Source organism: Trematomus bernacchii, unplaced genomic scaffold (genome assembly GCF_902827165.1).
Source record: "Trematomus bernacchii unplaced genomic scaffold, fTreBer1.1, whole genome shotgun sequence".
Classification (NCBI taxonomy): domain Eukaryota; kingdom Metazoa; phylum Chordata; class Actinopteri; order Perciformes; family Nototheniidae; genus Trematomus; species Trematomus bernacchii.
The window spans coordinates 1,775,538-1,788,629 of NW_022987709.1; the positions used below are offsets into that span (position 1 = coordinate 1,775,538).

The 13,092-nt window shown below is 41.0% G+C and overlaps 1 protein-coding gene across 1 annotated transcript in view; it reads right to left on the bottom strand.

The window, feature by feature from the left end:
- The window catches only part of reep6 (receptor accessory protein 6), a 75,903-nt gene that overhangs the window by 54,345 nt on the left and 8,466 nt on the right, over nt 1-13,092 (bottom strand). The window contains exon 2 of the mRNA XM_034140895.1: nt 1,239-1,332. Coding sequence (XP_033996786.1) covers nt 1,239-1,332 — 94 coding nt within the window. The remainder of the gene's footprint in view (nt 1-1,238; nt 1,333-13,092) is intronic.

The following is a 13,092-nucleotide window of genomic DNA, read 5'->3' on the forward strand; positions in this document are numbered from 1 at the left end:
ACGAAAACACTGTTTTTTCCAGACCGCGAGGGGCCGCTGCGACTGCTCTGGCCCCCCTTGGTCGATTTTGCTGATTGACATCTCTTTCTAACCGTCAGAGCCAATGGAATCGAGGGAAAGTTCCACATACACACACAGGTAACCAAATAAGGAGTGAGAGAGATGCGTAGAAAAACCGGAAGCTGCGCTAACCTCTGGTGGCTACCATTAGTAGCTAATTTTTCCTCTCCGATTTTTGCATAAAAATAGAATTATGGATTATCAATAATTTTTTCAAAGTGACAGACACATTGCTATAACCTATGGATTAACCTTCAGCCGCGTTTTTTCTCGTTTTAATGCCATTGAACACGACTTTTGATCAGAATAACAGCTAAGGTGAGCATATCTCCGTGTTTTGCTACGTCGTGTGTTGTCTGTATTTGCTTCCCCTGTCACGAGTTCTGATCGCTCAGTGATGATCCGTATATTTCTATAATCTGTGGACTCTCAGGATGTTATCTAAGCTTGTTTGTGCATATCCAATAAGTATATCGATCGGTATAGCTAGAGTTCTGTGCTAACGGCCTTAAGATTTTTTCGCTCATAGCTAATTCAGAGGCTCGGCGTTAGCTTTGTGTTTTTTTTTGCAAAAAATAAATTAAAATGATCAGTTAGCTGAGTTTCTTCCCGTTACATGGATATAAAACATTCATAGTTTATTGAATATTAAGAAGCCCTCAGACGCTGTTTCCTGCAGATGACGCGTTTTTCCCCCCGGTATCGGGGGGGGCGGTGCTTAACAGGTTAACTATGTTTTATTCAGGTCAGTGAAATTCAAGATACACAAATGTTACATATCAGATTTTTACCGTGAGCCCACCCTCGGAAATCAAATGCCCACCCATGGATTTCCGTGTCTGTGAAAAAGGATAAGGTGTATAAACTGGCATAAAATGGAAGAATTAAGTACAAGTAAAACTGTACTTAAGTACCACTGGCATCGGCATGCATGTATAACTGTTACATGTGACAGAGACAGAGCGGCCAATACCAGAAACCAGAACAGTCAAATATTTGTTTAATGTTAGCATTTGTCTCAGGGGACTTGTAGTTTTTGCTCTATCAAAATTGTGACAGACAGTCTCTTTCAGCCTTGTGTGTGAAGGCAGACTAGAAACATTTCAGGATTATTTCAGGTATTTGTGAGTGCAGGAAACACAACAAACAGGTCCGTATCTTAATAAAAAGATACTCACGAATAATATGCTGGATAGACAAAACCAATCATGTTGCAGACGAGGGCGGCACCGTATCCATACATCAGGTATAGTCCTGTCAGCGAGGCGGCACCTTAACAAAAACACACGGAGACAGTGGTCATGTCCAGTGAAATATTGCAGCACAACTCGAAATGTTAAACAATCTTGGGTGGCAGTACACAATTTTGAGTCACTAATGGGTCACTCAAAATGTGCCACCTGAAGACATGCCACCCATTCCTCAACCATGGCATCACCCTCTAAGGTGAGATTCATTTCAAACCTTTATTTATTCAGATTGTCCCTTGAGATCATAGATCTCTTTTTCAAGGGAGACCTGCAAAAGATTGAGATTGAGAAAGCGGTGAAGAAGGAAAGGACAGCTACAACAACTTACCTGAAATGGACAACTTGATTGACACGTGTGTGCAAAAAGCTGGTATACCAGGTATGTCGAGATGCTTAGTACATACAAGCATGACATGGCATCAGAATCAAGCCGCAAAGAGGGAAGGATGAGACCTGTATGTCTTTTTCCTGGACGTAGCCAATGCTTTTGGATCTGAAAATGATCAACAACATTAGCAAAATCACAGATCAGAGGTCCCATATGAACGCAACACCCAATCCAATGGTGTCGGAGATGCCAGTCAAGAACTTGGGGTGATGTCATAATGCAATACTCAAAGACTCCGACCAGAGCGACCAACTGAGGAGAGACAAGACCATACTCCCTGTGGCAAGTTAAAACAGTGGGGCTTACATTTCTGATTGATCCCCCATCTGATGTGGCGTGTGACACTCTACGGGTTACCCATCACCAAAGTTGAGAAGCTGGAGAAAACAGTCAATTTGTACATCAAGAAGTGGCTTGGGGGGGCAGCGGGTGTAGGCAGAACGATGCTCAAAGTCAGCCCCACAAGCCGAGCAGGGCGAGTGGACAGCATGGGAAAACCTGGAGGAATAAAAACATACCTGGAGGAATCTTTGGGAGATGGAATTTGGCATCATTAGATCCACCTACGATGTAGGGCTGTGCAATTAATCTTATTTTAATCTTGATTACGATTTTGGCTTGCAACAATTTTGAAAACAACGTAATCGAAATAAAACGATTATTTTGCTGCGTGCGCTTTCGCCCCTCCCTAAAAGCCCTCTCGTCCAGGTTGTGAGTGACAATAGTTGTAAGAGTTCAGCGCGAGCGAAGATGGCAGAACAAGAGCAACTCGTGAACAAGAAAGGTAAAACAAATTCTGCTGTTTGGAAATACCGTTCACCAGCCCCAACCCCCTCTGAGTGACAAGCTTTCAGTTAGCTGTCTTTGTGTATTGCAACCAGGGAGAGCAGTGACGGACGCTGCCACAATGGAACTCATATGAAATAAACAGCTGATTCCTCACACACACAGTAGCCTGTTGTTTCTATGCATAAAATAGTGAGAAACATGCCTCTGGTTAATTATTATATAACTTATTTTCTCCATAAAAGCTGGTGGGTTGAAAGCAATACGGGAGGTGAAAATAACTATATTGTAGAATACAGAAGAATTGTGATGCCGTGGCTTTACTGTATCTGAAAACTGACAGCATAATTGTATTTATGGCCCGGGACACACATATTTATTTAGATATGTTTTAAACAAGTTTAAATAAAAGGCTGGAGTGTTTCTTGCTCTGCCAGGTACAACAAGTGGGAGCGCGGTGCAAAGTATCTAGATAGAATACGGCGCTGGGTTTACAGTAGTTGTTGTTCTTATTATACATCAATGTAGTCCGCTGTATAGAAAACTGTAGTTTCCCCACAGCAGAAGACGCACATTCATGACGTAATGTGTCATACCCACTTAGCGGGAAGAAACTCAGCTATCAGACAATATTAAGAATTTTTAGCAAAACGAAACATAAGGGTAATAACAAAGGCTCTGAATTAGCCCTGAGCGATAAAATGCTAACACACTTAGCACAGAACTCACGTTAAAATACCCTCAGGGCCGTCCCTCCCTACAGGCCAATCATGCAGGCTGCATGGGGCCTCATATTGCGCAGGGGGCCTCGCGCAGGGGGCCTCGCGCAGGGGGCCTCGGCTTATGAGCTCGGCTTGTGCGCAGTTCTCAGCGCAGTTCTCAGCGCAGTTCAGTTACCTGCTAATGTACAGGAGGAAGAGTGATAAACTGTCTAGTTGACACCGTCGATCATCGCATCTTAAAGCAGAGGCTACTCAGTATTGGCATATCCAGCCATGCAGTGGGGTGGTTTGTGAACTACCTCTCTGAAAGGTCCCAATGTGTTCACTTTGATGGGCTGTCTTCTGAGTGGTTAAACATTACTAATGGTGTTCCTCAAGGTTCTGTTTTAGGTCCACTTTTATTCTCCATCTACATCAATAGTTTAGGTGAAAATGTGGATGAAGCTACTTTACATTTGTATGCGGATGATACCGTGATGTACTGTGCAGGTCCCTCCATTAAGGAGGCAGTTGTTAAATTACAGGCTGTTTTTAACATTATTCAGACTCAGCTCTCTGAACTTAAGCTTCTTTTAAATGTTGAGAAAACCAAGGTAATGCTCTTTTCTAAAGCTAAAAAGACTCCAGAGACTGCTTTGGATATTGTTACTATGCAAGGACAAGTGGTTACCTGTTATAAATACCTTGGTATCTGGCTTGATGATTGTCTTACTTTTAAACTTCAGGTCATTAATCTGCTTAAAAAGCTGAGGGTTAGACTAGGTTTCTTTTTCAGAAACAAGTCCTGTTTCTCTTTTGAAGCCAGGAAAAGGCTAGTCACTGTGACCTTTTTACCTGTGCTGGACTATGGTGATTTGATATATATGAATGCACCTGCCCATTGCCTGGAAAGGTTAGATGCCGCCTATCACAGTGCTCTGAGATTTGTTACTAACTGTAAAGCACTTACTCATCACTGTACCCTGTATGCCAAGGCAGGTCTGCCTTCACTTACTGTACGGAGGCTCAGTCATTGGTACATATTCATCTATAAAGCTATGTTGGGTAAACTCCCAACTTATATATGCTCTTTGATCTCACAGAATGTGCCAAGTGCTAGGACTGTTTTAGGTACTAAAGCTTTTATGTGCGCTGCTCCTCTAGCTTGGAACACTATGCAATTTGTTTTTAAACTGAGCATTTTGATTCCCTTGCATCATTTTAAAGCGCGGCTGGATGAAATGTTATTAGATACCTGTCATTGTGAATAGGTTGCTAATTTATACCCCTGTAATTATGTTGTGATGTCCTTTTTGTTTTCTGTTGTTTTTATATGTAACCAATGTACCGCAGGTCTCCCTTGAAAAAGAGATCGTTGATCTCAATGGGATTTTTAACCTGGTTAAATAAAGCTACAAACAAAGTAGGCTTACATAACAGTTAAAGTTTACAGCCTAAAAAATATGGAGCATTTTTTCCCCTTTTATTCATTTTTATGTCAATTTGCACATTTCATGGTGATGCTCAGCCTCTCCCCTTAACTCCTAACAGTCATCATCATGTCAACCACAACACAGAGAAATACTGATAGAAATGTGTGTGTAGTTGTTGATACATTGCTGACAGAGGGAACTACATTTGAATACAGATTTAAGAAATATCAGTTTTTGAGCATGTAATAAGCATGTTTTGTCTTGACTATATTACAACTATATTATAATAAAATAATATAGTATTTATATTATTGAATTGATTATGATTATGATTATTATCATTAGTAGAATTAGAATTTGCATTTATTATATTTTATATTTTAATCTTTTTGAGGCTAGTATTTGGCAGGAAATACAGACGTATTCACCTGTAAATGCATACTGAATGACATATGAAGTAAGAAGATATGATTCTACACTGTATTGAAGTAAACATGTATTGTTTGAACGGGTTTTGATAATCACTTAGAAAAAGAATGTTATTCTCACTTTTAAACTCACTGACTTAGAGATTCTGTGTTTCACACACCAACATTGGCTGTTATCATCTCTAAGAGCCAGATGCTGTTTCTAAGTCGTTAAAGACATCGTAAAATAGGAAAAGATCCCCTGGAAAAGGTAGGGAGGGGAGATCGGGACGGAGATAAGAATTGACTTTTGACCTTAGGGGACTTTGGAATTTCAAGTCCTGGAGAGAACTATTGAACCCGGCCAGAAGCGAATCCAGCCAATCAGGACACTTGGAGGAGGTGGTCAGTTTAAACAGCTCCTCCCCAGGGCTTCTCTGATTCGCTTGGGAGAAAAGTGGGAAGGAAGAATCGACAAATCTCCGCCCCAAAGACAGATAGAAATACTGACGTTTGTGTGTGTAAAATTGCTTTTGGGTTTGGTGAGTTTGTTGGTCCTGATATCTGTGTCCGCATCGAATCACAAACTTGAAGTCCAATTTCTTCTCGTTTGATGAGTTTGTCTGGTCCCGATGCATTTATCCGCATCGCATCACAAATCTAAAAGTCCGGGGTACTCGAGTACTCTGTATAACTTGTATATGTGTTTGGTTTCCTACTAGAAGTAAACTCAGATAATTTGTTATAACTTTGATTCCGGTGTTTTCAATTCCTTTCTTAATTTAATAGAGATCCAGCCTCATCCAACGAACGGCGCGTAGCAGAGGTATTCTACTCCAACAAGTGGTGACTCCCGACGTTTGTGAGCTGATCTCTAGAAAGGGACACCGACAGCCAGGGGACAGAATCCAGTCCAGGGGGAGGGCACAGAGACACTGTTGACAACTACACCAAGGCGCCATATACAAAAGGTGAGCAGACACCTGTTTTGATTATCAAAAATCTGTGATTGATTATACTAAAAAATGTAGAGTTGTCAGCAGCGTTCTCAGTGTTCTTAGTCACGGTGGGAAATACAATACATATTCTAGTTAAATTAGATTAATAGTGCTTAGAGAAGGGTATTTGAGTCCTGGATCTAGAGCAAAAACGAAGGCTGCAAGGCTAGAAAAAGAGGGTTAAATTCCCCGCAGATCATGATAAGATTGATTAATGCGGTTACCTTGCAACGCTTTAATTAAAGACTAACGAAGGTGTCAAAATAGGGTTAAATTCCCCGTAGGTCAATATAACATTGATGAATACGGTTACCTTGCAGTGCTTTCATTAAAGACTGTAAGGCTATAAAAGAAGGGTTACATTCCCCGCAGATCATGATAAGATTGATTAATGCGGTTACCTTTCGTGGTGCTTTAAATGTATAAAATGTCTGTAATTGTTATATGGTGGGTGATAGAGGAGGAGAGAGACGCGACCTCCAACTAATTATTTGGAACGACCGGCTCTCATCACAAAACTGTTGTGGGGATAATCAGGCTCATTAAACGTGACGATAAAGAGATTTTGTTGACTGAGTTTTTAACTCTTGACCTGAAGTCGCAATCACCGTGAGGAGATTGTAGAAGCTTACTTCTGGAAGTCACGCTATCTGTTGAAATAAACATCGCACAATAATAATTTGCCTGACTGTGATATGATAAGGTATGAGAAGCTCTGTGTGATTTTTTTTTAAGTCAAATCTGTGTAATACTTGAGAGACAGAGAGCAACGAGAAGGTGGTATAATGTCTGAGACCCTACCTCCACCCTATGGAGATAATGGCTCACGAATGCCACTTATGAGTATCCCATCTAATACTCCTAAAGGAAAACGCATTGTTAGACCTGATATTCAGGGATAAGGAATGTTGGAAATAGTAATGGAAGATATTGAAAATCTTAAACTGGATCAACCAACCATGTTAGTGAACCCTGCTAATATGGAGCTAAAACATGTAGAATGAGTAGCAGCAGCTCTGGCAAAGACAATAGGTCCTAGCATGCAAGCACAGAGCGGTAATATGATAAGGGCTATTAAACTGACCCTTTTTGGAAATGGGATTTTCCGTTACATAACGGAAGACTCAATTCAGGCCTTAAAGAACGCTTTACAAACAAGTCAGGGAGTGTTAAATGTGGAGCTATGTTGCTCAAAAGGGAACTTACACTTTTGGGAAGAGATCTCCCTTTCTATGTCCTGAGGTGCTGCAGATTCAAAGCAGCATACAGGGTCAAAGACAGGCGTGACCTCTGGAGAGGAAGAAAATCTAAATCTGAACAGACCACAGAGCCCATTAAAAGGTTTTATGGCCTCTACACTGAGAGGAAGATCTGGAGATTGTAAGGAACTCTCCCTGAATATCCACCCCCACACCATTGAGGGGAAGAGTGTTCCTTTCACCAATAAACAAATCATCTCTTAACCAAGTCAGATTTCAAAATAGCCATACCTCCAGTTGTTAAGAAAAGAGGGAGATTCAAAAAGTTATCAATAAATTGCCCAGTATATTAAATAAATACAAACAGACACGTATCAATATAAGTCAGATAATGTAGACGAGGTCAATCATGGAAGAAGGCTGACATTTCATGCCTGATATATAAGTAATAGTAATAATAAATATATAGCTGATATTAAATAACTGATGTATAAGGCTCGATATTTCTGAAAATGGGAACACCGTTAACGGCGTTCTATTTCAGTAAAAGGGGGAAAAGGATAGGATATACATCAGACAATATGTATGTGAGATTATTACGTTTTGAGGAGAAATTTATCAATTTAAAATACTAGTTATGGTATTTTTTGTTTTGTTTTATTTGTTGCTTTTAAGAGAAATTGATACATTTAAAATAATCTAGCTTTGGTTATTTTTTGTTTTGTTAGTTTGTTCCTTTTTTTGTTTTATTTTTATTTTTGTTCTATTTTTGATTTTTATTTTGATTTTTGATTTTGATTTTTGATTTTGATTTTTTGAGATGATTTCAAAACCATATTTCCAGCAACTTAAGGGCTTGGTATGAGACTTCTCCACACAGGCTGCTGACGTCAAAAGGGGGACCCGAGAAACACAAGGCCAACACAGCAGATTACGTCTGGTTGGAGGGGACCTCCCATGCCGTTCGCCTAGATGGAAAGGGAGACAACTGGTACCACTGGAGCCAGTGTGCGGTCGGGAAAAACACCTGCGAGGACCCTGGACGACATCAGGACAGAGTTGGCCCTCGTCGCGAGGACCCTGGACGACATCAGAACAGATCTGGCTCTCGTCAAGGCAGTCGACCCAGGAGGCGCCATCAGCAGACCGGAGGAGGAGGATCAGGACATCTCTCCAACAGTCGACCCAGGAGGCGCCATCAGCGGGCCGGAGGAGGAGGATCAGGACATCTCTCCAGCATCGACCCGGAAGCCGCCATCAGCGGGCCGGGGGAGGACAATCAGGCCACATCTCTCTAGCAGGCACCCCAGAAGCCGCCGTCAGCGGGCTGGGGGGACGAAGATATGGCAAACCAAGACGGCACAGGGAACTCCATTTCCCGCTGAAACAGGTTGATATAGCCGGTGTGGAACTTTGTCTGAACAATCCATTTTTTTTTGAGGAACTTTCAACTTTATTTTTATATCCCATAATGTAAGGGATTTGTATTTTTTATTCTACAGAACTATGTGTTACCAAAAGAGGGAAAAGTATGATAATGTCTTTTCTGATTTCTGTGGCTACTTTTATTGCCATTTTGGTGACATGTGGTTGTTGTGTGCCTTGTATCTGCTCATTGTGTGTTAAGACTCATCAGTTCCACCATTGAGGGAAGAGTAAAGATGACTCAGCTGACAAGGACTTTGCTTTTTAGACATATTTTATTCTCCCTCCACTGTCATAATAAGTTGTTGTTGTGGACTGTTCCTAAAGGTTTAAAGTGCTCTATATCCCAACTTCTGATGGGTTTATATAAATGTTGGGACAGACACAGTAAGAAGAAAATTGACAGTGGTAATGTTTCAAGTGCTATATGTTGATCTCGTGAGGTGAGATCAAAAGAGGGATTGAAGTAAGAAGATATGATTCTACACTGTATTGAAGTAAACATGTATTGTTTGAACGGGTTTTGATAATCACTTAGAAAAAGAATGTTATTCTCACTTTTAAACTCACTGACTTAGAGATTCTGTGTTTCACACACCAACATTGGCTGTTATCATCTCTAAGAGCCAGATGCTGTTTCTAAGTCGTTAAAGACATCGTAAAATAGGAAAAGATCCCCTGGAAAAGGTAGGGAGGGGAGATCGGGACGGAGATAAGAATTGACTTTTGACCTTAGGGGACTTTGGAATTTCAAGTCCTGGAGAGAACTATTGAACCCGGCCAGAAGCGAATCCAGCCAATCAGGACACTTGGAGGAGGTGGTCAGTTTAAACAGCTCCTCCCCAGGGCTTCTCTGATTCGCTTGGGAGAAAAGTGGGAAGGAAGAATCGACAAATCTCCGCCCCAAAGACAGATAGAAATACTGACGTTTGTGTGTGTAAAATTGCTTTTGGGTTTGGTGAGTTTGTTGGTCCTGATATCTGTGTCCGCATCGAATCACAAACTTGAAGTCCAATTTCTTCTCGTTTGATGAGTTTGTCTGGTCCCGATGCATTTATCCGCATCGCATCACAAATCTAAAAGTCCGGGGTACTCGAGTACTCTGTATAACTTGTATATGTGTTTGGTTTCCTACTAGAAGTAAACTCAGATAATTTGTTATAACTTTGATTCCGGTGTTTTCAATTCCTTTCTTAATTTAATAGAGATCCAGCCTCATCCAACGAACGGCGCGTAGCAGAGGTATTCTACTCCAACACATACATGCACATTTACCATTTACCTCACTGTATAAAAAAGTAACTGTGTTGATAATAATAATAAACAGGAATTATATTTGCAAAGTACTTTGTTTCCAAACATTTTTTCACTCCTGTTGGTTGGGGGGGGGCCTCATCTCACAATGTCGCTAGGGGCCCCACGTTGGCCAGGGACGGCTCTGAATACCCTTATTACTTATTGTATCTGCACAAACAAGATATCGATTAGAAAACTGAGATTGCACAGATTCGACAGGTATTAGTATCATTACTGACCGATCCGAACTCGCGACATGAGAAGCTAACAAAGACATCACACCACGTAGCATTAGGTAGCCAACACGGCAATATGTCTTACCTTTGTTGTTTTCTGATCAAAAGTTGTCTTCAATGGCATTACAACGATAAAAACGCTGCTGAAGGTTAATCCATAGGTTAATCCAATGTGTCTGTGTCACTTTGAAATGATTTCTGATAATCCATCAGCAATAAACCTAGTTTTCAGTTTTCAGATTTCAGAGCGTAAGATAGGTTTCGCTTTGGGCAAACTGCGTGCGCATAGTGTTAGAAATTAAAATCAATGTTGATTTGGTGTAATTTGAATTAAATACACTGTATTTAATTTAAATCTGTTTTATTCTAAAAACCGGAGATTCACACGTGACTTCCGGTTTTCCGCTGTTGAATTTCGTCATTTCCGGTTAGCATTAGCATGTGGCGAAATGCTACGGTTTCAAACCGTGAATTGAAGGTGAAATAACGTGATGTTGTACACTAAACACCCTGGGTTTAACACTCATTTATTGACGCTGGAATGAGGTTTATTAGGGAATGTTTAAATAACATTGCCTTGACTCTTTTCAGTCTCTCCTGCTCTCGGGGTTCAAGAATAACTAACAATAGCTCTCATTTCTCAATGGTAACGTGTGTGTGTATGTGAAAATTCCCCTTCGATTCTATTGGCTCTAACTAGGGATGCTCCGATCGATCGGCCGCCGATCGATATCGGCCGATACTCACTCTCTATCGATCGATCGGTGCTCTCTAAAAATGCCGATCGCAAGAGCCGATCGCATGACGTAAAATTATGACGTAAAATACATGACACTTTTCTCTGTGCGCGGCAAAACAAGCTCGCCGAAATGGTTTCACTAGTCTGGCAGTATTTTAAGGTGCCCGAAAAGGACAATAAAATAGCGGTATGCAACGTGTGTGAAGCAGAAATCCTGCAGCTCCACCCGCTGTGACGGACCGGTGAGCGGAGCAACACACACACTAAGAGTTAGACTTTACACACTTAGCTATTTTATCTACCTCTGGAACAAGCTAAACTAGTTATAAATATGTTTATTCTTCACTGTCGGGTCACTCATTACTGGATCAGTGAGCTGCATGAGATACTGACAGGCTGAGAGGAAAAGAGAGCGCTTCCGCTCATTTCTCCCGTGTTCCAAAGTTAATGTAAACTTGAATAATGTACTTCATTTGAATGTATTAATTATGTTGGTTGTTGTTTGTGGAAGCGCCAGTGAATGAGCCCCATTAACTGAGTTTTAGACATCACTTTAAATGGAAGATCCCTATAGGCCACGCCTACTCGATCGGATCGGTATCGGCCGATACTGATACCGGCGATCGGCCCCAAAATTGGCGATCGGAGCATCCCTAGCTCTAACGGTTCAAAAGAGATGTCAATCATCAAAATCGACCAATGGGTTCCAGAGAAACGGCAAATACACCCATTTCCACCCAAATGACCCCAGAGGTGGTTTTTTTGTTGCTAAACCTCTCTAAAAAGGTCAGATGTCACTTGTTTTGTATCAATCTTGATACAGGGTACTTATTATATGTTATAGTTTGGATTCCTAAAGCTTTTAGTCTACTATCCCATCATTCAAGGGTGGTTTTCACTATAAGTAATGTTTTTTTTGGACGGACACTATAATTTACATTTTTTGACTATGTTCAATCTGAATTTACTTTAAAATAAAAAAAGTCTATATTGATTCTGACTTTTCTACATCCAACTCACAGGTTTATCATTGCTTTGAGAAAAAAGATTATTAATTTACCCCTTTTAGAAGGGATGTTATATATTCTGGGAATGTCATTTTCGAGCCTGAGACCTGAAAAACAGGCTTGGGGCTTAACAGGTTAACCCTGAAAGGGTCTGTCGGCCATCATCGGTGTGACAAAGCTCTACCATCCCCCCTCTGTTAACAAAAGATAGTAGCCTATGTTGCGGACTCTCTTTGTTTCAAATAATTGCCCATCGGAATGTGACAAAAGTCTCCCATGGGGGATGGGAGACTTTTGACTTTTGTCACATTCCGATGGACAATCGGAATTACATGCAGGGCAGCATTGTCGGTCTGAAAGGGTCTCTGGAAATATCAAACATTTAATTAAAGTTTTTAAAATGTTTTAGAAGTAAATGTCCTGCATTCAAAATGGTCAATTGCCCAAGTGAAAAGTATTATCATCTGAAAGTAAAATGAATCATTATGTTATTAGTATTAAATACATATAAGTATTATAAGCATCCCCTAGAGGATGTGACGTCCACCCGCCAATTAAAACATGTTCATACAATAATGAATACATTTGAAACCTTCTCTATGTATATAACCAACATGTCAATAAGTTTCAGTTTTTGTAGTGTATTGGTCTTTTGTAGAGATTTTTCATTTATTCTTTATATATTCTATTGTGTATTGCTTGGAGGGGCGGGGGGGGGGGGGCACCAAATCATAATCTCGCCTAGGGCACCAAAATGTCTAGGGCCGGCCCTGAGTGCATCTGTAGGTGTTTTTATAAATGGTGTTGTTTTGTGTGGTAGAGGGTCGCTGTCATTGATGCGTTTTGCACCCCGGCCGTTGTATACGCTGTGACGTAATAACTCTTCTTTTTTTTTGAGGGAAGGGGGGGGGTCAGAGGGCCTAGGTATAAAAGTCACGGCTCGCCACTGGGTTTAAACAACTGGTTAACACTATGGACAAGCGTTACGCCATGCCATCTCGGCATCATTTCACCAGATCTGCACTGCCTGCCCTATATGACAAATGCCGTGGGGCAAGCGTTACGCCATGCCATCTCGGCATCATTTCACCAGATCTGCACTGCCTGCCCTATATGACAAATGCCGTGGGGAAGTTGAAAAAGATGTGGCTTCAGCTGAATACTTTG